The sequence below is a fragment of the Colletes gigas genome, unplaced genomic scaffold (assembly GCF_013123115.1).
Source record: "Colletes gigas isolate AHSC1104 unplaced genomic scaffold, ASM1312311v1 Colletes_gigas_Sc00001, whole genome shotgun sequence".
Lineage (NCBI taxonomy): Eukaryota > Metazoa > Arthropoda > Insecta > Hymenoptera > Colletidae > Colletes > Colletes gigas.
In genome coordinates this window covers 5,446,476-5,474,046 of record NW_025106630.1, presented here as the reverse complement: position 1 = coordinate 5,474,046, position 27,571 = coordinate 5,446,476, and the positions used below count along the sequence as shown (strand labels likewise).

General features: G+C 42.5%; 1 protein-coding gene across 1 annotated transcript in view; it reads left to right on the top strand.

Annotated features, from left to right (window-relative positions):
* LOC122405499 (glutamate receptor ionotropic, kainate 2-like) overlaps positions 1–27,571 on the top strand; it is a 130,739-nt gene that overhangs the window by 26,976 nt on the left and 76,192 nt on the right. The window contains exon 3 of the mRNA XM_043410301.1: positions 13,717–13,878. Within this exon, the coding sequence (XP_043266236.1) occupies positions 13,717–13,878 (162 nt within the window). The remainder of the gene's footprint in view (positions 1–13,716; positions 13,879–27,571) is intronic.

The window sequence follows — 27,571 nt, the reverse complement described above, 5'->3', positions numbered from 1 at the left end:
ATAGTTAAACATTGGAACATCGTTGTGTTTGCAGTTAATATTTGGCAGCGTAGAGAAACGAACTAATCTTAGAAGCGGGCACCGTGCCAAAGAATGCTCGGAGACCCTGTCGTGAATCATCAAATTCTGTTGATAACAAACCGAAATCTCGTGATAATAATTCTTCGTGACGACTCGTTTCTTCGTTCGTTCGAATTCAATGGTCTAGCACGCGAAACATCGTTTCTATAGTTGTGTGGCGCGTTCTTACGCAATTCTGGTCGAAACGTCGACGCGCTTAGATGCACGACGACGCGCAACAGACTGAAACTTACGAAAGCCTGATTTTGTATTCATAGAAAGCACCGTGAGTATTCGTTGAAACCCGACGCAGCTTGCGAGCCCGGAACAACGTGTCTCGCCGCGGCGTATCGGATAACTCGCTCGACGGGCAAACGAGAACGGACCGCGATCGAGCGCAGAAGATATATTTCCCCGGTTATTGGATCTCTATTGGATTGTCTGGCGAATACCAGGACCGTTTCTATCTTAATGTTATCACCGGAACATCCCGTGGAATCCCTGGGAATCAGTTTTCTTATCCCGCCGGGAACAACTGGATCAAGTCGAAACTTTCGGGGTGGTATATACTAGTCGCGACGCGATTTAATTCTCACGACGAATTATGCCGAGTAAATGGAAACCCGCCATACAGGATCCCTTCTCTGCTGTTCGATGATATCGCTAGCCAATCGATGGATCATTCAACGGTATTTTACAGATATTAGTCCAAAATATTTTTTACCAGGGGAAAATCGTAACAAATGGGCAGAAACTCCACAACGGTGTTAACCTATTTAAATTCGGAAGTCATTAATTTCAATTTTGCAATGTGCACATTATTTTTAATATAATGGTATTTGCATCGAACAGTAATCTTCATTAGTCGTTGTCATATTTATATATGAATTTTCATTTAAAAAGTATGAAGAAACTTACGGACCATCCTAGTCATCCAATATTAAATGTAAAATTGCGGTCTTCGGGAACCTTGAAAATCGGTCGCCGCGAACTGTGATAGTAATTGAATCGAAACGAGTGTGATTAATCGATCGTTCGCTTCATCCGTCGTGGCATTATAGTTTCACGACCTTAAATTTCCGCGTTTAACGCTCACGGCATCGTGAGCCAGGTTTTAACCCCTGGTCAACGGTCATTGATCGCTGTTGGCACGTTTGGACGGCTCGTGTCAGCCGTTGATTCTGTATGGCTTTGTTTCACCGTGGTGAGATATTCGCGGAACTTTTTCCCTGTAACATTGACTGACAACCGCGACGGAAACGCTCGTGCGTTTTTACAGTCAACTTCGATCTATTTTTCAATATTTCGACGGGACTTTTGCATTCGACTAAACGCTCACGCCTCTCCGCTCGTGCGAATACCTCTGTCCGATCTCTTTTTTTTTATTATTTTGCTCGATACAATGTTTCTACCACGAGATATTTCTATTCGGATTTCTTTAACGTAACTATGGACCAGAACTCGATTAAAATTTTATTTACAACGTAAATTTAATTAACGAAATAAACGGCGAACGTTTTAAATATGAGCGTTCATTATTTTTTTTTCTCTTTGTGAAAATGAATTTTTAATTTTCGAAAACCTCTTGTAAAATTTTTGAGCGCAGTAACCTTGCGGAAATAATTTATTTTTTGCAATAGAAATTTACGATTTCCGGGCAGAGTGGTTCATGCAAACGTAATGTGATCAAATATAATGATCGACTACTAACTACTTCGCCGATGGAGCGGAAGGTCGACCGTTTGCTTAACGAGCGCCGGTTGACGAATTTCGGGCTCAAACAGGCTCGTTTCTGCTCGTGATAGAGTTTCTGCCACGTTCCGTCCGTAGCACAGCGACGCCGTGCATTAACGACGTTAATTTCGAGACGGATACGCAAACTGTTACTGGTAACGTTTTGGGTTCTCGATAGTCGCGCAGGAAATCTTCGTACGGAGTTGGAATTAGCAAACAGAAAACTTTAATGCTCGCGTACTTTTGCTTTTGTTCTGTTTAAACTGCAAACTGTCTCATAAAATATGGTCCACTTAGGAACAGTCAGTAATAGTACAAGAAATCTTGAAATAAAGTGTATTCGATAAAAGATATTATCGAAAGTGTTATAACATCATCAATTTCCTATATTTTCCGACGCAATTTTGTGAACTAGAAACCACAGAATATGTATGAAATAACTTTCGCGATCGCATAGAAGCGAACCTTATTTTCTAAAGAATTGACGTCAGACAAGACACAAGCCGATTTGCATATAAATTTGCATATTATGAAGGAGAAGGAGAACAACACAAAGCCGTCTAACGGTGCAATAAAACTGTAGATCTGTGTTATAAGGATATTTCTGCAACGGAAAACGCCCGAAGAAGATTATGGTTATCCTGAACAAGTGTTATGAGACTTATAATAAATACCACTTTTTCCAATATTTTCCATGGAAAGAACAAAAGGTCGCATCAAAAATTTACCATTATAATATAGAAACTAATTAAATAATTAATATGAACTACTCTGTAATTGCAAACCGTACAATATTAACGTATTGTTGAACAGAATAAACCAAACATGTATTGATATGCCTGGTTTACATTCTCTTCGCGTTATGTTACTCGATATTCTTATTACACTGCAAATTAGTTGTAACAAGCTAGCTGTAACACGATATACATATAATGATTAACATTATCATTTCGACAGTATTATATTTGCCACATCAAAACTATAGTCATTTGAATTTCGCATATATTATAAAGCAATTAATTAAATTTAATTATTCTAACACGTATTTATTCTTGTTAATGCAACTTTAATAGAAAATCAATAATTAATATTACGGCGAGAAACTATGAAATGATACGCTGTGCCTTTGATGGCGTAAAGTGAATCTTTCGTCGCGCCGAAAGTGTCAACCTATAAATATCAAAATTTAAGTACACTGAAATATATTAATTATAGATGACGTCGAGTAGGGTAACCTCCAGAAAAAGGATAAGTGGTTCACGCTGATGAAAACGATGTCAAGATTACCGCGCAGCAAGAAATTAAGAACAGATTCTTAATTCCTTACGAACGAATATCCTCCGGTTCAACAATTATTTAATAAGAAAAAGAAAGAAAGAAAATTACTCTCTTTGAACAAAAGAATGTAGATTGCAATATTAAATACAACATGCTTCGAAGTGCATTATTAATTTTGTTATAGCTCGTTGATACCAGCGTTGCACACCGTCGAATATTATATTACGAAACTTTAAACTCAATTTTCTCGGACAACTATTTTTTAAACGATATACACAATAATAGTTAAAAAATATAACAAATCGCTTTCATATTTGGTGCCAATATTCTGTGTAATATTTAACATTAGTACACGAGCATGAGTTATTAATTTTTCATTGTCGTATAAAAAGTAAAATGTCGTAAAGCTCTCCGTTGAGCTGGAAAGAGTAATTTAAAAAATATCATATTTGACAGCCTTGCAGACTCGTGTACCCTCTTAATGGAGTAATAATCTTTTCGTCAAATATCTTTCGTCGTCCCGTTCTGAAAACTCGATAAAACGTTTGCTAGACACTATACACGGGTAATCTTGATCCCTTACTCGAAAATACTCGGACAGACAGTAGTCCAATAAATACTTAACACCGGTAAAAGCATCGACGTCGCTGTCGACGACAGGAGGAAGCAAAGGGCGAGACGATTCAATTTGAAATCGTCCTATCTTTTTTTAAATTTATAAGCTCGGCAGGATCCATCGTGAAAGGGTTTAATCTTTGATTAAAATCGCCGTACGTTCGGGGGGGGATCGACAAAAAATTCAATCTAAATCGTTCCACGAACGCTTCTAGGCGAATCTCCTCGGTCGAGCCGACGAGCGCGCGTCAGACGAATCGATTTTCATCGACGCGCGATTATACTCGAAATTCCGAGCGTTTCGGATCGACCACGGGGCGTGCGGTTCGGTACGTTGTCCGAAAACGATGTGGTTCGTTAATGAGACCAGTTTCGACGTATGAATCCGAGAAACAAGCACTGGACGCACAGTATTGTTACGTATTGCGTTTAATATTGCATTGTTGTGTTTACGTTCAAAAGGAAGAAAGCCATTTTTGAGATCGTTACTGATACGTTTTCGGTGCCCTTCGATGTTTATTACGTGAATTTTCTACCTTGTAAATTTAAAATAATATTTTCTCGTCATGAAAAATTTCAGTAAAATGTAACGAATAGCAAAAGAAAAACAGTGTAACCTGTTTAATTAGTAAAAACAATGGCCACAGATAGAGGTTCTCCTCTATGTTCGACCAGCGAATTTTCATTCGGACTAAAATTTCACGATGGACAGAGACAGATCCGCGAACTATTAACGAGTCGCATTAGTTTAATAACTCGGTTGCAACGTCTACGAGAGACGCCGCCGGCTTGACTATGAACTCCAACGCGTCGGTAGCGACGCAGCGCGAGCAAACTATTAATCACTTGGTGCCTGGCCATTAATTACGCTTGCCCGAAACTCGTTCTTCCCGCCGCAAATTCGGAGGGACTTATATTTACGTCGCTGGTCAAATTTGACACTTGCATCCGCGCTGTTGAGCGATTTCGACGCGTACTCTGTAGACGGTATCATGGCGCAATACCTTGTCTATCATCTGTAAAGTTCAAAGTCCTTTCAGGTAACATCACATGTTTTCGTAGGCGAAAGTTGAGGGGCTTAGTTTAGACAAGCGTTACATCCCGGTTCCTGACAGTGTTTCGAAACATTCGACACACTGGGTTTCCGATAAACTCAGATCTTTCAAGAGACTGCGAAGTGTTAAACTGTGCTAAAAATAAATTTCAAATTTCGTTTGTGTAATAATCGACTTTATGGGAGTTATACATCGCAATGCATAAGAAAACAATTAATGGAAATTAGTATATGGAGCTGAGTTTGTTACGGCAATAGAGGAATATTTATTTCGTACGCGTCCAAAGTTTAAAGTTAATGGGCCCATTTATTCCCGCGATATTACATCAACGAGCTCGGTGCTCGTTGTTTCAAGAAAAACAATTTTGGCGTACGGTATTAGAGTATTTAACGGTGAGTTATGCAACTTGAACAGGTCATATTTCTCTTGTAGTTAATAGTGGGAAGAAATATGGTAGAAGAAGAGGTGGAACTGTGCGGTACTAACTTACGTACAGAAATAATGCTCGAATTCATCGCGTGATATTCAAATGAAATTTAATAAGAGTAAAATGGGCACGTGACACGTTGTTTTCGTTGTTTCCATCGTTCCTACATTTTGATCTGAAATTCCTATCGACCACCTTTCTTTGTCCGCGGTCGTGTTCGTGTCGCGAGCAAAAAAGTGGGAAGCACTCGTCGCGAGCCCTCTTCACGAACTAGATGGGAATTCCATCGCTCGAAACGACCCTCGAGGAAGATAAGAACGAACCAGAGAAGGTAAAAGTGTAGGTGATGAGAGGAGGTCGCGTCAGGGCGAAAGTGGAGTCGCCGGACGAAAAACAAGAAAGGGAAACGCGCGCGGTCTCCGAGGTATTTTGAAAATCACTCCAACCGACGAAGGGCTGCGCCGCCCTTCTGCGTTCTCCGGACTCGACGCCTTTCCCCCCGAGAAACGGAGGGATCTGGGGGAAAAAGAAAGACGCGTGGAAGTCGGTCCAACAAACGGACGAGCGTCCGCGGAGAGACAAAAGCGGAGAAAGGGGCTGGAGATAAGCGAGGGAACGAAGATGAGAAACTGGATTCCTGGTGAGTGGAGTAAAAGTTTTTGCGAAACTTATCCATTCGGAGGAGACATTATGCCGAGTGTAAGAAACTATCCTCCCTGAAAAGTTGCCGGTTCTCCTACGGGAAGAAGACGACGAGTGAATCTGACAGGGGAACGGAGCTTGTAATTGTTGATGCAATTTTTACGAGCCTCCTAAGTGCACTGCGTTTTGTCGGTTGATCCTCTGTTTTCACTGACTTTCTACGAAGTACAGTATATTCTTGCAAGCGGGAATTTCATCTTCGATTAACCGGATCACCTACTATCAGCGTGCGAGCTCAATTTACTTTCCCTTGGGGGTCGAGCATGATGGGATCGTAGAAGTTAAATGACTGTGGAGGGGTTCCCTTTTTCATGTCTCTGCGGGCCAAGTAAGCAGAAACGAGGGTCAAACGTGGCCCACGGGCAGCCATTTCGTCGCCTCGCGATAAAAGACACGAAAAACAACGAAATAAACCACGGATGTTTATCATGGATCGCGTAATATTTAATTTTCAAATCCTCCCGCCTAAATTCACGCTGTTCTGTGTTTAGCTATTCATGGATATTATCGCTGGATATGTATTCAGGGTTAAAATATATAGTCGAAACGTTGCGTAGGAGTGCAGGACGATCGATGGCGGCGTACTTGTTCCGTCGTAGATGCTTTCGTGCGAATCGCGTAACCCTAATTCGAGCTGATCGAAACCGTAGCGGTGTGAGTTACTGCCAAGCGGTTTCTGGGACGGATTTCCTATCGCGGAACTCTGTTATCCGACAAAGTCGATACGTCTAGTTGCAGGCGGCCGGCAACGGTGCTCGCGAACGATAATTTCGCACCATTAACGTCACGCCGTGCCTCGTGTATCCCGTTTTCATTCATCACTCGCGTACCGGCGATTTTTCGATAACGTAATGTTTATTGCGCCTCGTTTAACCGGCGAACTATCATCGAAATCACCAAACGGGCAGCAACATCAGTAACTGCCTGATTAAAATGAAATTCGCAATCGAAATATCGGGCAACGTGAATTATAATGCGTGCTGCATCGTGCTCGGTACAGCGAAAACACTATAATAGGCTATATTTTTGAACGAGAATCATATGTATAAATTTCTATTTATTTAGTTGGTTTCATAGAGTTCCTTATTATTGATCCTCGACTCAATTGACTCTGATCAATAGTTTTATCATACAATGTAAATCAAAAGTGTTAAGAGTCACTTTTGAACCCTATTTTGTCGAAATAATTAAATTTGAAAAGTCGTTAGGTACGCTTACCCAGCGCGTCTGACCATATCTCGTTATTTCTACTTGCGCTCGCTCTACTGCGTATGTACTCAGTTTTCAAAATCGATTTCCTCGAGAACGGAGCATCGTGCAAATAAATTTTGCTCTACACAAAGTATATAAATTCGATCGATCCACAAATAAAAAAAGCTTTGCAATCTCCCTTGTGTATCGATGTGTCTGAGTGAGATAAGCGGCGGAACAGCAATTTTCCGACTACCAACTCTTGCCGCGCGACTTTTGTTTTCGCGATCGCGTAATAGTTTCACCGATTAAACGAAAGTTGCCACTGTAAGACCACCATTTCGATGACACGTTGACCGCTGGAGGCAACCACACCGACCTCCGTAATAATTCACCGAAGTAGCGTCGCTAGACGGAGTTCCCTGCTAGCACGGAAACAGTGGTAGCAAACTGTGTCGTCAGCGTTGTACGGGCGTCCGACTGGGCAAAACGATGTAAAGTTCGTAGTGTCTCACGGTCCGTTGGAAAACTGGTCCATTCATCGTGCTCGTGCCCACCGTTGGAACTCCTACCGCTCTTTGTGCCTAGCGCGGATCGAGACCAGTCGTAATCCTGAGAATTATTACGCGTTAAAGCCGTCACGCGTGACGTGGCGTAATCCACGCGAAAGCGTCCCCGGATTTGATATTTTTGTTGGGACGACGGTAAACGACTAGGCGCGTCGCGCAAACCCTGATAAATCCACGCGAAATCGCGTTCCCAGATTTATTTCCCGTTGGAGGGACACTTTCCTTTCGATCGACGAACTCTGATCGACTGTGAATTTAAACACTGTCCCGGATCTCCATCGATACCTCGTGGGCAGTTCGGGGCTTTTAGATTTATTTGTTTCTGACAAATCAAAGAGACATTTCACGATTGTGAAGCTCGATGAATTGACAGAAGGCTGGCTCCGGGACACAGATTGAATTTATCGCCTAATGGGGCGATATAGCAAACGTCAACCGCGGGAAACTGATAAAGGCAAGAACTCTGAGAGCCTAGAACTGCGATAGCGCGTTTAATCGACAAGACAGACGCCTAAGTAACCGGCGCAGAGGAGTTTACAGGGTGATTCTAAAAACTGGGACAAGCTAAAGCTCCTTTCTGAACGAAGATACGAAAAACTTATCCACAAAGAAAATTCTCCAGACGGTGCCATCTTCTAACGATGTAGTTTTTTTGTTTTGTGCTGCGAGCGCACTGTGCACTTAAATTTGTTTTTTAAATCAAACCATTCGTTTGAAATTAATTAATTTCGTATTTTAAAAATGTTACTGTTTGGCATCAGGTGTCGTTGGAAGTTAGGGGAACTTCGCCTATCTTTTTCTGTGATTTGTTAGCCACTGGTTCGAGCATTGTAAACACGGAGCATTCCAGGTTTGTGGCTCCGAGGTTTTACGAGGGCTAGAAAAGTCGTCTTCCTCCAATGGAACGTAGCTAACTTCCGGCGCTCGTTAACCATCCTGGCGAGAGCAGGAAGTTAGGGGACTTTCTTCGCGTTTCGCGGAAGAAATGGAAATACTCGCGAATTCCAGTCGCCCGTCCGATCGAATTTAATTCGCGAGTTTGCGAACCACCACTGCGTCGCTTCGATTAACTACCTTTATTCGATTAGGCGTGCCTTCCTCCGCGAGAACTTGTTGTTGGTTCATTTTTCTTCCTGCCGCGAGTATCGCAATTAAACGTTCTCTATCGTCGTTCTCGAGGAATGCAATTACTTCCATCGCTGGAACGACAGCAAAGAGTACCAATGAAATATTAATATATTGGTCATAGCAGTTTAATGACTGTGGGAGTATATTAGTCCCAAATCAATATTTATTCGCTCGTGGCTATTAATACAGCATAATGCACAGTCCATAAGTCATGCAGCACTCATTTGTCAATTTTCTAGCTTGATTTTATTGTTTAGTTTCGTTATACTCGCCTATTTTACGATTTCGGAGTGCTTCTGACCATTCGTCGACAATTCTACTTCTACTGACGTTTCAAATTCTTTTCTATAAAGTTTTTTGTATTTTAACTAGATGGAATTATAATTATTACACATTTCTTGTTCACTTTTACACAAAGAATCAGCTACGTTTAGTTGCATCACAATTTAAAAGAATAAATCCTGTTAGAACATTTAATTCTTTACGAGAAAAATGGAACTGTGTTTTTATTTTCATTTTACAAAACATCGTCATTAATTCAAAACACTCGTATAACATTGCAACATTATAACGAAGAATCAGGTTGCCTCGTTAGCAAGGCTGCCTCAACAAGTTTCGCTTCGGATGCATTCCGATTGAAACTATTACGGCGCGAATTTATACGTTACACAGACCGCGGAAATAATTCAAACATCGTCTGTGCAGAATGTATAATGTTTCAATCGAAGCCTCGACTGTTGAAACCCTACGATAATAGAATAGGTTTACGTTTAATTATCTTACAAAGTTCGACTTGCACTTTAACGCGTTTAAGGCTAGAAAAAGACAAATCATCTCCGCGTTTCAATCTTTCGTCGCGATTTGACAACCGAAAGAATGTTCCGTACAGTGACTGAAGGGACGAGCGAAAATAGTGATTTAATTTTCCGAAACGATAACCGTTATTAAACCCCGGTTGGTTCGTTACAATATTTTAGATTTATCTAGCGATACTAGAGCTGCCGTGTACTGGCTCATTTGCGGAGGTAATCCCACAGAAATGGAGATTAACCTGCAGAAATCCAGGTCACCTTATCCTAAGCTCACAGGATTCGCGAAGATTACGTCGAAAATGGATGCGGGATAACGTTGTTCGTTTCTACAATACCAAATTCGGCGGCGGTATTTTTAAATAAATCGCTCTACCGCTGTATTTTATATTTTAATTTACTTTCTCCAATGGAATATTGTACGAGATCGTGTATTAGTATGTCTTACCCCGTGAAATACTTCGAAATAACATCTTCAACAGCATGTTGATATCATTAACGACTTTCTATCCCCCGTACCATTAACAGAATTCCTCTGGAACTTCGATACAGTGCTCGATCGATTTATCTTTAATGCCGCCGGGATTCTGCAACATCATCTCCTGAATGAACTCCTGTACACGTGGAATCCCGTCTGTAGAATGTAAAATCCTTCGTGAATTGATGGTGCGTCGTAATGTCTGAAATTGATAAATCGATTCGTAAAAGCTGCGAGAACCGAAATAAAAGTGATCCTGTTTCCATTGTGTGTTTATCTGGTAAAAGGTAATGCCGCCGTAAAAAAGAACCTTTCATCCCGCAGTACACAGGAAAATAACATTTTCCAGCGTATTTCTATATCTACTCGTCAATTTATTTATAGAGAAATGTAAACGATCATCGATTAGTAATTAGGAAAATTAGATTACACTCCCGAAAGACATTGTTGGACACTTTGCACGCTGTTTTCTTTCCCTTCACTCTCCGTTTAAGCGACGAATGATAAAACGGGGCCGTTAAGAAGATCCTTATCCAAGAGTCGGGAAGAAAAACCGTCGGAAGAAGCGATCCGCGTCGCCGCAAAGGGCACCGGCGCGGTGCTTATCGCCGTTTCGAAAGAACCGAGAAACAGTTGCATGCTCGGTCCAGCCACGGAACTAAAGTTCGAGCAGAAGCACCTGGTTGTACGACGATAAATGGATTAGCCGTACAACAATCGTTGAACGACCAAAACAACCCGACGAAGAAACGCCGTTGAGAGCGGTTAAAGGTTCGCCGAAGGAAATGGCGCGAGAGGGTGATTTGGCGGTGGAACGGCGAACTCCGGGTTCTTCTTTTACACTTTTTGTTCTCGCCAGCCAGTCGATTTGTAAGATTTTTGTTTCGCGTCGAGCTGCGATTACCGCCATTAGACTTTGTAAATGTGCTTCGTTCGTCGCGCCCCGTCCACCGTATTCCTCCCTCCAAAGCCTCTCCCCTCGAGATAAAAAGAAACGCCGCGGGGCAGAAATGCGTTCCGATCTCCAGATTTCAATGGAAAGGAGAACGCCGCGGCGAGAGGAGCGAAACAAAAAATAGATCAAAGCTACGCGGTAAGACTTAAGCGCAGCTTTTTTTCGCTACGAACGCTCGATGATAGCTTCGCCAGTTTCGCCATCCACGCATCGAGGAGCCTGAATGGCGTAGCTGAAAGGTGCCCGAAAGAGAAACCGACACTGAAGAGACCCCCAAAGGAAGGGTGTTGCGCGAAGGCTCCAAGGTGGAACGTCGAAGATGACCTCAATTTTGACAAGGGTCGAGCTCTTCTTGCGTCGCCTAGCAAAGGCCTACCAGAAATGGGATCTTTTCCGCTAGGAAATTGCAAAGTCGCCTTTGGAGGGCATCTGACCGTCCGTTTAGCCATTCGTGCAGTTTTAGAAGCAGCCTCGAGGGACGGTACACTCCCCGGGGGCGTCGCGCGGACGCGTCGAACGGAGCCTCGACAACAGTTTTGACCCAAAGCCACGGGGCTGTTTGCGATACGCAGCGTTTCGCGAGAGCAGTTTCCCTAAAATTAGCACCACGACGTCATGAATGGGGGCTCGTTCGATGGGAAGACCGACGAAAGCGACGACGTTCCGATTACTGGGTCCCCTCGTCCGTCACTGTCCAGCCGCGGGCGACCGGATTTTAGATAGCCACGAAGGAACCTTGCGCCCAGGAAATTGATAACTCTCCCGTTACGCTGGACGCCCGGCTATTTTTCAGCAACAAAAGAACGATTCTTCACCGCGTCTCTTCTCGTCTGCCGATTAATGTTTCGCGCCCCTTCTAATTAATTATGCGAACGGGCCGAACGGAGGCTGGTCGCTCGCGACGTTCCGGATCAGCGAATTTCGCCAACTGGTTCCTCGCGGAACAAAGGAACCGTCTGCAAACTTTCCGGACGAGTTCGGAGAACAATAAAGAATCTTACAATACAGCTGTGCAAGCTCAGTTTAACTTTATTGTTCCTAGTGTTGTTTGAACAAACACCTATTGTTCAAGAGTGCCTCCTCTAACAAGCACAATTATTTTTTAATTCATTATTTATGAATGAGTATAAACGCGTGTAGAAATATTTGAAAGGGAAGCCTAATTCGTTCGAGCAAAGGCAACGAGTTTGTAATACTTGTTAAGGATACTGTATCGCACGGTCTATTGTGCAGAGCCCTTTAAGTTCTCGGTCAAATCTCCTTTCTACTTACTTTCCAGAATACGTAAATATTTCCGGCAATGAGCAAGACTGAAGATCCCCCATTCGTTTCCCCGATACTTCCGAAGAACGCTTTAAAACTTATGGCCATTGTCTCCAGCTTTCTTCGCGAGGATCCTCCGCGCCGGAGGAGGAATAAAATTTGCCAACGCGCTTCGTCGCGATTGTATACTGGGAAATCTTGTTTCGAATCCCCGGTTCGAGCCTCTGCTCGACGCCCGATCGGATTTGCGAACACGCGAATCGATATTTGCGAAGGAAACAGCGGTACGAGTGAACCCAGCGACGGTTCTCGGTACCATGAAACTCTTTATTTTCCGCTGCAACGCCGGTATCGTTCATTGTAGTTTCAACCAGAATTCGGCAGACTGTTATACGAACAAAAATTCTGTACATCGATATCTATTCGCAACGTTCATTGAATCGTCAATTGTTCGGGCAAACGTTTGTTTGCTCGACGCGAAACATGTTTTATTAATTTGATCGTGTAATTCGTGATAGTAATTTTTATCGAGCAAACAACCCGTCGACGGCTTGTTTATGTTTCGTTCGTTATTTGAAATTTGACATTTAGATGGGAATTTTTTCGTCTTTTCGTCTCTGTTTTGTTAATCTCGTTTGTCCATCCATATTCCGTTGAAATTCTCGCTACAGTGTCGGACAACGAATATTGTGGAATTCACGTGCTTCCCTGCTCGTGAACGAGGCTTTCTGGCAGCTCGTGACATGCATGCATGCATTTGTATACGTACATCGAGTCCTTGACATGCTAGTACCCACCAGCCTCGCTCAGTTTGGGAGCATCGATCAGCAATTAGTAAACGAGTTTGCTTCGCCTCTCGACCGGCAAGAGAACTCGAAGAATCTGCCATCGGGCGAATGATGGACTCTCAGAATGCAAATCCAACGGTGTTGGACCGTTATGAAGTGCTTCTGCTACGTAACGGCACGGTGCTATGAGAAACACCGTTGACATGCCTTGGGATACTCATTTCTACCCTTCTGTCAATGTACACTTTGCTACCAATTGTTTCGCGACGGTCGAAAACATTTAAAAGGTCATTTCTCATTTTTATAGTTCTTTCTTTTGAAACGTTACAAACATGTTACCATCAGGCCTGAATAAACGTAACTTGTATCCTTTGTATTTCTCCTTTCACTGCTTTGTTAAATTACTCCTTTGTGCTTTGACCATTAAAGGAAAATCATACGTGTCCATTGTCTCGGGCGAAAGATTATAATACTTTGCAGCACCGGTAGACTGTATCCAAGAATACTTGCCCTTAGTCCAGATAGAAGAGCAGGGTCAGCAAGTGTCGAGATATATTGGCGAGGGAGAGTGCATTTTGATCGCGAATTTTTGCGATCGTCGCGAAACGACATTCGACGAGGCACTCCGTCAGGTGGTCTGACCCGTTCGCTCGATTGATTTCAGGTGCTATATTCACTCATGACCAAAAGGATAGCAGTACGGAGCTGGCCTTCAAGTATGCCGTGTACAAGATCAACAAGGACAGGCTCATCCTGCCGAAAACGACGCTGGAGTACGATATACAATACGTACCGAAAGATGACTCCTTCCACGCGTCGAAAAAGGGTATGTTCTCCAGATTATTCCCTTAAATCTTTGTCCCTTTTCCATTTCAACTTTCTATTACTCGTACATTACGTATTCTTGTAGAACAGTGGTTCCTAACCGGTGCTCCGCGAACTTGTTACAAGTGTTCCGCGAAATTATGAAATCTGCTTTCCAGCAAGAAAATTACGCTTAAACGAACTTTAGCGTAACTCTGCAGTGTGCAATTTATGACGCAGACGAGACGCAACTTACATTTTCGAGGGAACTACCTAAGTTTTAGACCTTGCTGTTCCCGTGAATTTTTCTCATACTAAAAACCGGTTACATGACTTTAGAAATGTTAACCACTATTATAAAGTATATTTCGTTCTATTGTTATATTCTTGTACCAGTGTTCTATAAGATTCGTTATTTTTTTCCAAATCGTTTAGGTCGATACTGACCTGCCCGCGGGGCTGTCCACACACGGCGATACTTTGAATTTGTCGATCGTTGCACAAAGCATTTTGAATGATTTCAGAACGACGAAAACGCGCGGTAAAAATTGCCCGTCGGTAGTTTCGTTTTCAAAGAGCGACGTTTGAAATCCAACAATATTCGAATTTCACTGTAAATCAATAGCGAATCGCATGATTGTAACGACCATAGCAACGTATCCGATTGGAAAAAGCTATCGAGATTGTGGAGTGATTGTTTTTGATATAGCGATTCAGTTTTGTCAAACGCGCTTTCACAACTTTAATTTGTTCGTTTTTTCTCGATAATACTCCGACCTCTGCACGAATTTTAAGATCACCTTTTCCGCTTCGGTCATTTTTATCCTGGCTATTAAAATCTGTTATCGATCCGCGAACGACACTTTTGCTGTCATGTTGAGCTGCTTAAGATCGTACAGATCCGGAAAGCGGGTTACTAGGTGAGGTATTCCAGTTCGCGACGAAATTGTTTCGGGACATCGAGCAGCGCGCTGTTTTGAGCAGAATTTATCGTGGCACAATATAAGCCGAGTAACGATAAGAGGGTTGCTTGCGGAGTCGTTATTAAACTAGTATGCTTACTATTATCTCGCTTCTGTCGAGTGCCAAGTGTATGTCGTTGACTAGCATCTAATTCAGTCGACTATGTTGTTCACCTCGAGTGACAGACTTAGTATTCCAGATCAAAGGCGATTCCAGAAGAGAAAGTGAGATCATTAAAATATCTTCGTTACCTGTAATCGTATGAAAAATCTCTTTAAAAAGAAACAACACTATCTTTAAGAGAAGAATATTTTTGTTAAAATAAAATAACTGTTCGAAGTTACAAACAAGGAAACGCACATCTATGTTCTTCGGTCGTTTTATTTATTTAAGTGTCGGCGTATTTCTAGTCGATTGCTTTTACACTTCGTTTTATAGCGTCGTAAAGGTCTTGTCGCTCGAATCTGTAGTAAAACTTAAAAAATAGTCGTTCTCATTGCTGCGACAAATATCCGCGAACTCGATGAACGTTCTGAATTTAAATTTTAATTGGCCGTGTACCAGATTCGCATGCAATCCGCGCCTCGTTTGTTTTAATGGAATAACCCGGATCCTGTTTTTTGTTGGCACAAAGACACGGTTCGGGATCTACTGGAAAAATTCAGTATGCAGAGAGGGTAATCCATCAGCCGTGTTGTTTCCACCGAACGTGCGCCGATTACTTAGACTGTATGTATTACAGCGAGAAAGAGAGATCGGTACTGGGTTAATTATTTATTGAAAGGTGATCCGGTATTTTCCGCGACACTTTCGTTGCAATTTTGAACACTCTTGTGACTTCAAAAAGGCAGACCAGATAAGGAAACGCTTGGCCAAAACGCTGACAGCGACCGTGTTAAAACGAACCCTTCCACTTCAGTCTCGGGATTCGAACCCCCAATCTTCCTCGCTCCAAATTCTCGAAGCACCCGTATCCAATAATATTCGGGTCAAGTCTGCTTCGCGCCAAAAATCCTTGCAAAGCGTTGTCTGCGAAGTCATTGTTCCCAGATTCCCAGATTATCGTTTTTTTATCGTCGATTCTTTCCATTTCACGAACCTCTATCGTTTCCTTCGCTACCATAATCCTTCGGAGCCTCGTTCAACGTACCACGAGCCTTTTGATACGCGTTTGAATCGTGATACGATATGATAGAAGAAGAAGTATTAGGCGAAACGTACACTTTTGTTATACCGTTTAAATCATGTATGTAGTTTTTACATATTAAAGTTCAAGGCTCGCGTAGCACGCTCTCTCGTTATAAGATAGAATTTACATTATACAACCGGTAGAAAGAAACGTTGGCTGCACCATTTCGGGTCTAGCGAATACACCATTAACGTATACTGCTTTTATAAAACGAAAAATATAGTCTCGTTCAATGGCTGACGTTCCTCCCTTAAAGATACATAAAATGTCAGTAAAACTGTGGTATAAGCGGTTATATGGTAATTCTACAGGAGGAAATGTATCGAAAATGTGAATTAAAGTCTTCCCATACATGTATTTGCCTTGGAAATAGCAGATTTTAAAAATTCATTACCGCGCGTCTGACCATTATTCGTTATTTCTACTTGCGTTGGATGTTTCTAATTTTGTTGGGTGTTTCATAGCAAGCAAATTGAGGAAATTCAATTTAACCTAGAATATATAAAAGTAAGGCAGGAAAAAATAACGAAAAACAGCAAACGCACCGCAATAGATGCATAGAAATACCGACGCAAGTAGAAATAGTATGTATTGGTCGGACAAGGCGTACTCGATCGCAAGGACGGTCGACAAATTTTTAAAATCAATTCTCTCGAAAACAATGCGTCATATGGCAAACATTCGATGTATAATTTCGATTTACTTCTTCAAATATTGACGTTTTATCAACTATATCGACGCTTGTCCCATCAATTACAACTACCGTGATACGATGTATCGTCGAAATAAATTTAACTTCAACTTTGTCATTTTTTACACGACTTTCGTGCCGTTTGGCCGAATAAACGATTATTTTTACTACGCAGTTGTTCGCGTATTTTTTATTTTCTCTGCGATTTATCGTAAAACGAAACAGACCAATATTTTTACGCGAACGTTTTCATTGTTTTCTTTTTCTCGGTCAATCGCAAGTTGCTCGTCTTTTAATTGTTATTCGAATCTTGTCGTCCAGTTGAGAATTTTGCACGTGCACTGGCATCGGGATTACGTTTCGCGAAATGCCTGTGAAGGTTGTCGAGAACAATCGAATTCCGCTAGCCGATCCTCCCTGTGTCCAGGCGGAACTGCGTGCAACCAGCTGTATGCATGCAAATGTGTGCACTCGTGTCCGAGATGAACCTCGTCGGACCGTTTGTTTCGCATAAAGCGTTATCTACTCCAGAACATAGGGCTTTTTTTCATACTTTATGCGGTTATATGCATACGTCCCGGATACACGGCCAGTTATCGGCGGCGAACGTACCACCGCCAAGAGGAACACCGATTTAACCGTTTGGTTCGTGAAACGTATCAGACAGTTGAGAGGGATATTGTTCCGCGTTGCTAATTTTTAACCTTTGAACTACACCATTCGCTTAAATTATACGGCGACGAGATTACACGATCAAACTGTACGAAATGCCTAGGCATTTATCTCGATAAACAGTTCGTCTGGAACAAACGTATCAGCGCAAAATTTAAGCAGCTTAATTTCGTAACGAGGAAAACATACCGGTTGAGAAAACGTTTATAATATTGCAAACATTATTTGATATTTAATGGACTTTTAGTTCCGCTGTTACGCTGATTGGAAGACGCGCGGATCGCGGCTTTCAATAGCTCGACAGTGTCAAATTATCGACGATCATTATAAACGTGACACACAAATTGCCCGCGCGAGATTTTAATTGGCTCAACATTGGGCGATCTCGCTGGTCAAGTTGGAATTTCCATTTTATTCGCAATTAGCCACTGTGTCGCGTTCGCGGGTCTATCCATCGATTCATTATCGCGCGCATAAATGTATGATTGATGGGTGGAAAGTGCTGGATAAACGGAAGTAAACGTTTAAGGCCGATATCGATAAAATGAAATATTTTCCCCCAAAATGTTGACCGGGTTTTATTATTTGTAAGAAACTCTGTTATTTTTTGTGACAATGCGTTCACGCGATTTCTTACTCAATCTCCCGAGAAGTATTTTTCTCGCTCAATCACTGTCCGACGAACAAACAGATTTATTTATTTTCGTGTCATTTTCACTTGCATCGAAAAAATATGTTTCTGTCCGTCTAGATTCCGTCGTAGATTGCTCGGTGCTATAAACTCCGTTGAAACGTTCGAATGGATCGGTTGATCGGTTTACAAAGATCTCGAGATTCCCCTGACGGTCGGAGCGCATCGAGTCGATAAGTGGCCAGCGGTTTATACGAAAGTGCGAAAAACGTCACTTTGTGAACCAGCAGAAGAAATCGGGACTCTGTACAACGTCACGTCGTGTCACGTGTTCGAGAGCACCACTTGAGGACTCTGTTCTCGATGTCTTTGCGCGAATAGAGGTTCTACGTGCCGCCACGGTTCTCGATCTTTGATCTTCTGCACGGAGCCTTCTCGGTCGTGAGCGCATACAGGGTGATTTTCAAAACACGAACGAACCGTAGTTCATTACCAAACGAAAACTCGAGAACGCTAAAATATTCTACTGTCTCTTTTCGTATCTGTGCAGCAGATTGTATCGAATAAACATTTCTATTGTCACGATACAGTCCCCGTTTTGGGATTGAAATTTTTCCTGTATCGATCGCTGGTATCGTCGTCTAGAGAAGAGTTGCAGCTTGTTCCAGTTTCTAGAATCACTCTGTATATTCGCGAACTCTCCACGAGAGACACGACCGTGAGCCATTTTACGTAATTTATCTGAATTTGTCTATATATTCGATTCAAAGTATATACACTGCCACTCAAGGGTACTTAGTCATACGATCCAGTAAATCAAAAATTAATTTTCATACGGTAATTGATCATTATTTGATTTCATGTAATATAAAACGTACGATAAATTGAAAACAAACGTGCAAAATAAACAGCTTGTATTTAAAAAAGCAATTTCCCAATTCGATAATGTAACCCCATACATATTTAATAACCAAAGAAAAATTGTTGTACGGTTTAAATATTTGTCACTCATTCGATTCTCGCTTATTTTGTACATCGAGAACTTCGACCAATGGAAAATCGTTCAAAAACACCGAATGAACACGCGTGTGTCTGGATTTTTTAATGAAGCGATTTATCGTAAAAACGATATTTACATAGCTTCATAAAAACGACAGATCGTGCAATAAAATGACAGGTATAACATTGATCGAGTACATTCCATCCTGTAAACCTTCGCCCTTTTTTCCAGTGTTATTAATTTTGTATAAGCTTCGATGAACCAAAGATTCGAGGGTGTCCCATCAATTTGTCGCGGGTCGTCGTCTTCTATCGGCGTAAAAATAGTCGAGTTCTTTTTTTCCTGGCCCGTAAAACTGTTCGCCGGTGCAGATACGTTTCGCGAATCGGTGTTTCGAAATTGCCCAGCCGCGCCACCGCGAAATCTGCAAATAATAGAGCCTACGGCGAGACTCAAAGGTTCCAAGTAGAGATTAAGCCGACCGTATCCGGCGATCGTATTTCAGAGCCGGGTCAACGACGTTCGTGCAGCCGCTGCTCTTTTCGCGATTTAAGCTCCGCTCGGGGCAGCATCTGCGGTCCTATCGCGCCCAGAATCGTGCTAACGCTGCCACCATTCTGCTTCGTAATTCTCAACATAGTGTTTCCCTTAACATCGGCGTTCCAAATTTTCTCGTAATACGATCCGGGACGATCTCTCTTGATTCGAGCTGCCTCGCGATCGTGCATTGTATGTATATGGCTCGTCTTCTGAAATGGGTTGCAATCTTACACAGGGATGGTATATTTCGGTACGTTCGACGTAACTCCAAATACTTAACCCCTATCCAAACAATGGTGACCACTGCTATCCGCTTGAATCAGTAATGCTTTAGTATACACTGGTGAACACAGTTACAAGACACCCTAAAAATTACTGGAACTAGAGCTTAATATCAAACTAATATCTTCGTAAACTATAAACGTAAAATGTTTTCGAATTCGAAATGGCTATTCGTATTTTAACGATCGATTCGACCATCCCTTTAAATTTTGTTTTTCGACGATTTTTCTCTTCCGGTTACTCCGTCGCCGTAATTCGATTCTCGTCCGCTGTGAAAAGAAAAGTTTCTCGAAGAAAGCCGTTTCATTTTCTCGCGCTGCGTCAAGTGTCGTCCTTTCATCGAAACGCAGAGTTCTCGAAACTGGGGAACAATTGTGAACCGCATCGTTCGCTTCTCCCGTGGCATTGTTTTCTTTTCATCTACAAACAGAGGAAACGTTTGTACCGCGTCCAGCGAAGGTCCTTCCATTCTTCGCGAGAAGGAATTTTTCGCTCGTCAAAAATCTGTCTCGATCAGACGAAAGCGATATTCCCAGAGCCTTGGTCGGTTTTCACCAAATTTCGTTTTCTTCGCCTTCGCGGGATTCTGACACCAGTCAGGGATGCATTATCATGAGAATAATATTACGGGAAATATATTTTCGCCTCCGCGCAACCGAGTTCTCTGTAAACTATCCTGAGATTCTGTTGTGCCATGGAACGTCCATGGTTTCGTAATTCAGTTACTTTATTTAGTTTCAAAGTTATTTTAGACATTGCGACGTAGCAACATAGCTAATAGGGATCGTAAATACATACATACATGTTCATGATTAGCTTTTCCACTAATGCAATATAGCAATGTCATTACAAGATTAATCAATACCACAGGACCAGTATCAATTTGAATTTTAGATTAACTCAAACAGAATAATTTGTGTTTGATGAGATTACATCAGAAACTAAATAACTATGCTTGATATTATTCCTGTTTTGATTATTTCTTCGAATTAATAAAATTATATTACGACTTCTTTTCCATGTCCGACTTTGAAAGAGCTCGAGCATAGAGCTCGTGATACGCTCGACTACATTTGCGAGCGTTTCATCCTGCACTCACGAGGTCATCCTTTCGTATCAGACTCTATTCGATGCATTCCGTTCGATTCAGGGTCGTGACTCCAACCACCCTCCGTTATCAAAACGTACTACCGTAGCAGTCGAGGGCACAGCTCTCTCGTAAGCCGCTTTATCGGCGTTTTTTCGAATTTCGATTCTCCCGATTCGCCCCCAGCGCCGCAGTCGCGTCTTCCCCGCCATCGTGCAGAGAAGAAGCACTACGGAGGGTGGAAAAAGCCGACGGAAGAATAGCAAACTCGCGAAACAGGTACGAAAGCAATATCGATAGAAACGAAACAGACGTCTTCGTTCTATAGCGATTTTACGCGAGTATAAATTCAGTTTATCAAATAAAAATAGATCTTGGGAATAATCGTCGTGAATAATACAAAGTAATTCCGGGATAGAAGGATCTGATACATTATTTTTAAAATGCCATCCAAGCGACACGGATTTAAGATATTTTCTTTCACGCCTTGGATACGCGAGACACGACGGTACAGTGTCTTTTCGAAGACGAATGTCGGTTGTAAGAGCAACACTTATCTTGGAACGTCTGGTAACTGTGTACAAAACGAAAAGTAGCATCGCCCCGTGTCTCGTGCGATAAATTCGATTGAAGTTTCATCGACAGATTCTCTCCGAACGTTGAAGCGCGCTACAGAATGCTGTCGACGTACGGAAAGAAGGGCTCCAATCGAACTGTACTCGAGACATTAAATTTTAAAAACGTGGTAATGCGACGTTAATGCGAAGGGTCGTTCGGGAAACTTGGAAACTCGTTCTCGCCGATCGCTCGCAAATCCTAACTTTGATGAAAACGGCTGGAAAATTCTCGCTCGAGTGTACTTATTAAATGCTCGAGTACGATTCGAGAATTTTCTGGCGGGCCTCCTGCTTTCTCCAGGCGTAATATTTTAGCTGTTCGATCGAATGTTCTTAATAATTGAATCAGAAGAATATCACAAATTTTTATTCGCAGAACGCATCGTCGGAGTTCGATCGTTTGACTCGATGATACCGTGAGTAATTGTTCTTTTTTTCTATCAGAGCTCAGGTGCATTAACATCGATTTAGCGTCGGATGTTCAGGGTCGATCAATTTTTCGTGAAGTGCCGAGCAATTGAGCGAATAATCGATGCACTCCGGTACTCAGACGTTGACGGAGTGGCCTGAAAAACGAGCCAGATCTGGATGGAGCTTCTGAGACGGCGCGATATTGATTTCACGACAGTCGAAGAGATTTAACGCACAATTAGTCTGATTGAACGAGGCTGACTAGCCCTCCGGTGAATTACCGACATCAAAGGACAAACCGATACTCGTCACCTCGTTAAGGGAGCTGAAAGGACTAGCCAACAACGACTGGACACCTTTGCGAAAGGATACACGTTGTCCCGATCCAGCGACGCCGGATGTCTTTGTTATCTGTTTCCAGTATTTCTCGGCGCTTCGTGCACCGAGAAACGAACATCCAGTTCGCTACCAGCTCCGAGCGTTTCACTGTTTTCTAAGGACACTAATCAGCGTCGGAGGATGGGTTTGATCGATAGAGAGGGGTAAGAGACACGATAAAATAACACCCAGTCCGATATCAGTGTGTTCAACAAATGGAATCGTTTCAGCGACTATAACCATAAAAAAAAATACAAAGGAACACGAGAGTGTAATAATCACACTTTTATTAAATTTAATTAACTTTCTGACTGCAATCGTGAAAGCTGAAAAAGGTACCGAAGAAATAATTTTTGAAAACAAGAAAAGTGGGCACGTATATAAAACTAGTTATTTACCAATTGCAAAGTAATTCTTCTCGGAGAAGAAACTAGGAAGGTATAGCGTTGCTACCATCAGCAATATTTTCAGAGGGAATAAAGGAAGTAGCTAGGTTCTCGCACGCGTTGAATTACTTGGGCGAAAACAGACGACCGACAGAATCGTGACCGCGCTACAAAAGTTTGCCAATCTCGAAGTTAGTTCCATGACATGGTATCAGCGACGAAGAATCTATTGTACTTGCAAATGAAAAATGTTTTCATTATGCTACCGGTCTAGCGTTACGCATAATCTTTATCGAGGTAGCTTAAGAGGTTCTCTTGATAGAGTCCACGAAGTCTCATTAACGTTTCCTGCAATTTTCCAGCGTAGTTATGGAAATTTTATTCAAGAACAGGCCATCAGAATTTTACACTCGTTCGTAAACTACCTTCCGTTTAAGCTTCATTTATGAATTACTTATGTTCCTTTATCAAAGAGGAAATGTTCTTAGTGAATGGCGCGCTGCGTTGCAGTGTCTTAGCACGCGTTGAAAAAAAAAAAATGATTATCGCTGGGTGAGTCGAGCCGTACTTTTTTTCACTCGCGCGACAATTGGGGCGGAATAACGTCGAGTCGGTCAGATCACTGAAGCGTCGATTCGTGATTATTCCCAATTAACGCCCGAGCAAGTTGCGAACTCACGCGAGTAACGAAGCCTGATAGCGGTTCGTGCGCTTTGAAATTTTAATGAACCACGTCTCGTGGCTTCATCCGACCGGAAACGAGTGACACGTCGCGAGAAAAATTGTCACGCGACAATTACAGCCTCATGAATATTCTACGATCGGTTCGCGTTTCGAGATCTTTGTTTAATTTTTCCATCAGCGAGCGTAAAAGGTGAAGAGGAGACGGACGACGCGAACCGAAAGCGATAGTTGACTCGGAGAATTGATTTAGGGAGTAACGAGGCCACGAATCATGTCGATTTCGAGCTTGATATTAGGTCATCCTTCTACTGCAGTCGTGAACAGAGAAAACTGGGAAGATATGATCTATTTAATCTTGTTTTCAAATTATTGTTTTTTAAATGCTATTTTTAAATGCTACCCTTCCTTTTGGAATAGCGTGCTACTTATGCGTGGGAAGCGAGGACTTGATCTTTCCAGAGCCTAGAATGCATCCAAATGACGATACTTTCCTCGAATAGTTCAGAACATAGTAGAAGCAATCAGGCGGCATGCTAAGCTAGAAGCAATTAGGCTTCGCATTAGCCATCAGGCTTCGAAGTTTAGCGGCACTATGAACTAAACTACTTTGGTTGTAATGGCAATCAGGCGTACTATACAGAGAGTGTCCTGCCTCAAACGTTATGGACTATGTTCTAGATAAGTATTAAGGGCAAATTGCTGGGAAAAATTCGTTGGTCATCGATTTATTCGTCGTAGTTAAAGTAAGCACATCCTTGGACCTCCCACGCGACGAAACATTGAAATCTCATTAATTCCAAGGACCAGGTCCACGAATTTCTCGAGTGTCCCATCCAACAAAAATTGCAGACTTATAATTGTGCCAGCTGTATCGAAACAATCCTTGAGACACGAACATTCCGTGAGTGTATATTAATGCTTTTCAGTTATTTTTCCTTGGCAAACATCTCGGGACACTTCTCTCCGCCGCCATATCTCGAGTCCCTCGTACACTGGGAGGATTTCTTGGCAACGATTTCGCGGGTCCACTTTACGAGTTGAAAATAATTACGAATTCCAGCCCGACGGGTCGCGTTTTCGCTTAGGGAACGAATCTAAAAGTCAGGAATATATTATACGCTTCGTATCGGTTGGTCGTAAATTGATCGTCGATGGCTACGAGTCACCTGTTACGCGCGCAAATATCGGACGAGAATTTATCGTCGAGCTGTCCGACGGTACGGATTTTATTTATTTATTTTTGGCAGGCACCGAATCGTCAGAAATCAAAAATGTTTGACTCCTGTCCGTCTAATTTGATTAAATTTCTATTAGTACACGACCGGAGCACGCGACGAACATTTTGAATGTTCGGCTCCAGCTTTGCAAGCGATTTCCTTTTACGTAGCACGAGAATTTGCAGCAGCACGTAGTTCGTTTCTCACGAACGAATAGTACTGCTGGTCTTTCGCTACTTTTCCTTTTCCCACGTAGCCATTCGCGTCTTTCAATCCATTCGATACTCCGGAAATACATGTGTTCCGAAGAATATTTCAAATGTATTGCTTGAAAGTACATTTGGATGGTGTATTATATTATTAAGAATGTAACTTTGCATATTTATATTTATCTAAAGGAGGGACGAGGAAATATTTGTGTGAAATTTCAAGTTTGTATATTTCACAGTTTTTCGTAAAAAAAATTTCGAATTACGATCTAAGAATTGCGTTGAAAAGTCTAACAACTTGTTGAAAAAGTATTTCAGTCTGGAATGATAAGATATTTACGGAAATTTTTAAGAGAACGAAATACCTTTGTTTAAGTAAAATCGAATCAAATTTCATACGACGAATGTTAAGTGGCCATAGATTTAGTCTTACTTGCATCTCTGTATAGTCAAAATAAACATGGAAGACAATGTTAATTATAGTAGTTGGTGTAGTCACCGGATAGAGGATTAAATACCCTTTAAAATGAGCGTTTAAACAAGGCGATAGCTTAATTAGTTCCGGAGATATGACGATTTTAATTTCAAGTCGATGCGGTGGCTAGTTACGGAGATATAAGGGTCCGAAGCGTTTGTTTACGTTCATTGAGATCAATGAGCTCACGCGCGCGACAATAGTAAACAGTGCGTAGTAAATTCTTGGAAATACTACGCCCGAAACTAGGTCACTCGGTCACGACTCACGTGCGACAAAGAGGCCCAGCGCGACACGTCAGACGGAGACAGAAATAGTCGAATTAAAAAAAATTACCCCTTTACATAAATTGCGATATCTCGAGAACGAAAAGTCCGATCGACAAAAACCAAAAACCATTTTAAAAAGGAAGGTTTACCGCTTCTAATAGTGGCTCAATTATGAAGAAAACTCTAGTAGTTTCGGAACCGCACGCATCTAAAGTTTTAGTACTTTTAATACTTGTTAATACTGTTTTTTTTTTTTAATATTATTACTCGTGAGTAAATTATTCGGGCAATTTTATTCTATTAAATGTTTTTGTTGTTACTGACAATAGTTATTGCACAAAATTAACACATACTCTTAAAATATTTCTTTCCTCCTGCGATCTCGCTTCTCCCGCGAACACAGTCACAATATGAGAACGAGAAACAAAGGATTTTCTCGAAGTGTCAAACTAGAATACTTCCTTGATCAAACATGTATATCGGGTGTTTGTTTTCTAACAACCGGCCCAGGGAAAATCGACGGAAAAACGTTCAGGCGCGGCGACATTCGCGTATCGATTTTGCGAACCGCGTCGACATCGATGCTAGGAACGACGAAGATAACCGGTGGCCAGCAGCCAACGGGTATGCGGCGTATCTGAATTTTTCGCGTCGATCGCGCGCGTTTTCCATCGCCTACGTCGACACGAATTCCAAGCGCGACACACGAGCTCGTCGAAACATGTAAATTCCCCGAAGCCGCGGTGTTCGTGTTTCAGCCGTTTCCCTTGGAAAACACGCGGCCCGCCATAAAGTGCAAAGCCTTTCCGAATTCCGAGGCGGAAACACGGTCCGGGGACTCGATGGATAGACCTAACCCGTAACCTTGACGCCGGAAAAAACTACCCTGGCTTTTATCTCTCGACCAAGAGACCTCGTAAATTCCTCGGTTAGAGCTGGCCGGGTTGAGTGCACGACCTTCGAGCCAACGAATCTACCGAGCCTCCGGAACCACCCGGAGTCGGTCCTCTTCCGTTTAACGGAAAAGTTCGAAAGGTCGAATCGCGAGCGTCGCTCGTACCGCGAGAAACAGAGACCGCTAAGAAGATTAACTTCTCTCCTCCGCCTCTGCGCCGCGGAAAGTTTGCCGACGCGATCGCGCTCGTAAACAAATTCGGATTTAGCTGGCTGGCTTTCGTCGTTGCTTTTTGCTCCCCTTGTTGTCCCCGGTTCCTTTTCGGCTTCCGCGAATACAGGACGACTCCAGTATCTGGGTCAGGCTACAGTTCCGCTCTAACAAGGACGCTATAACGCTGACTTTTTCGTCGACTCTCAAAAAAGTTTCGCTCGTTCCGTCACATCTGGCGAACACTTCCCGCCTTTCTCTTTCTTGTCAGCATTTAATTCATCTGAAAATAAAAATAGGTAGTTGAAGACTGATAATCGTTGCGTAATAAAGAAATTTTAATTTGGTGCACGGGGTTGTTAATGGTAAGGTTGGATGAGCGTATCAAGGAACCAATCAAGGGAATATTGTACTCCGCGAAGGTGGATCGGGGGTTCGATCGTCATCCTCTGGAAACGTTTCTCTCGAGTATACCTTTCAAACTGTCTCGGGGAATTAACGGCTCAGCCTGCGGCTCATTACGGGTGCGTCGCACTTCCGGTACACGAGTCGTCGGTCCCATGTGGCGCAGGATCACGAATTTATTGGCCCACCCGCGGAACCGAGAAATTGGATTTTTCCTGTCGGACCATTTTAGTGAAACCGTGGCGGGCCAATCCTTGGTGACTAGCGAGATCGATGCCGGTAGCACTTAATTGCTCCCCCCCAAACCGCCCCATCCCTGTGGCTTCCATCCCACCTCTCTCGACTCTGTCGTCGATGATGTAATTATTAGCGCCCACGTTTAGCGGTAAATTTACCGGAAGCTTATCCGTCTTTGGCCTTTCGGGTTAATTAATGGAGATAAATTAACCGACGACCGAGACAATCGGCTTGGCGAGAAAAATTGAGAAGAAATCGCGAAACGAC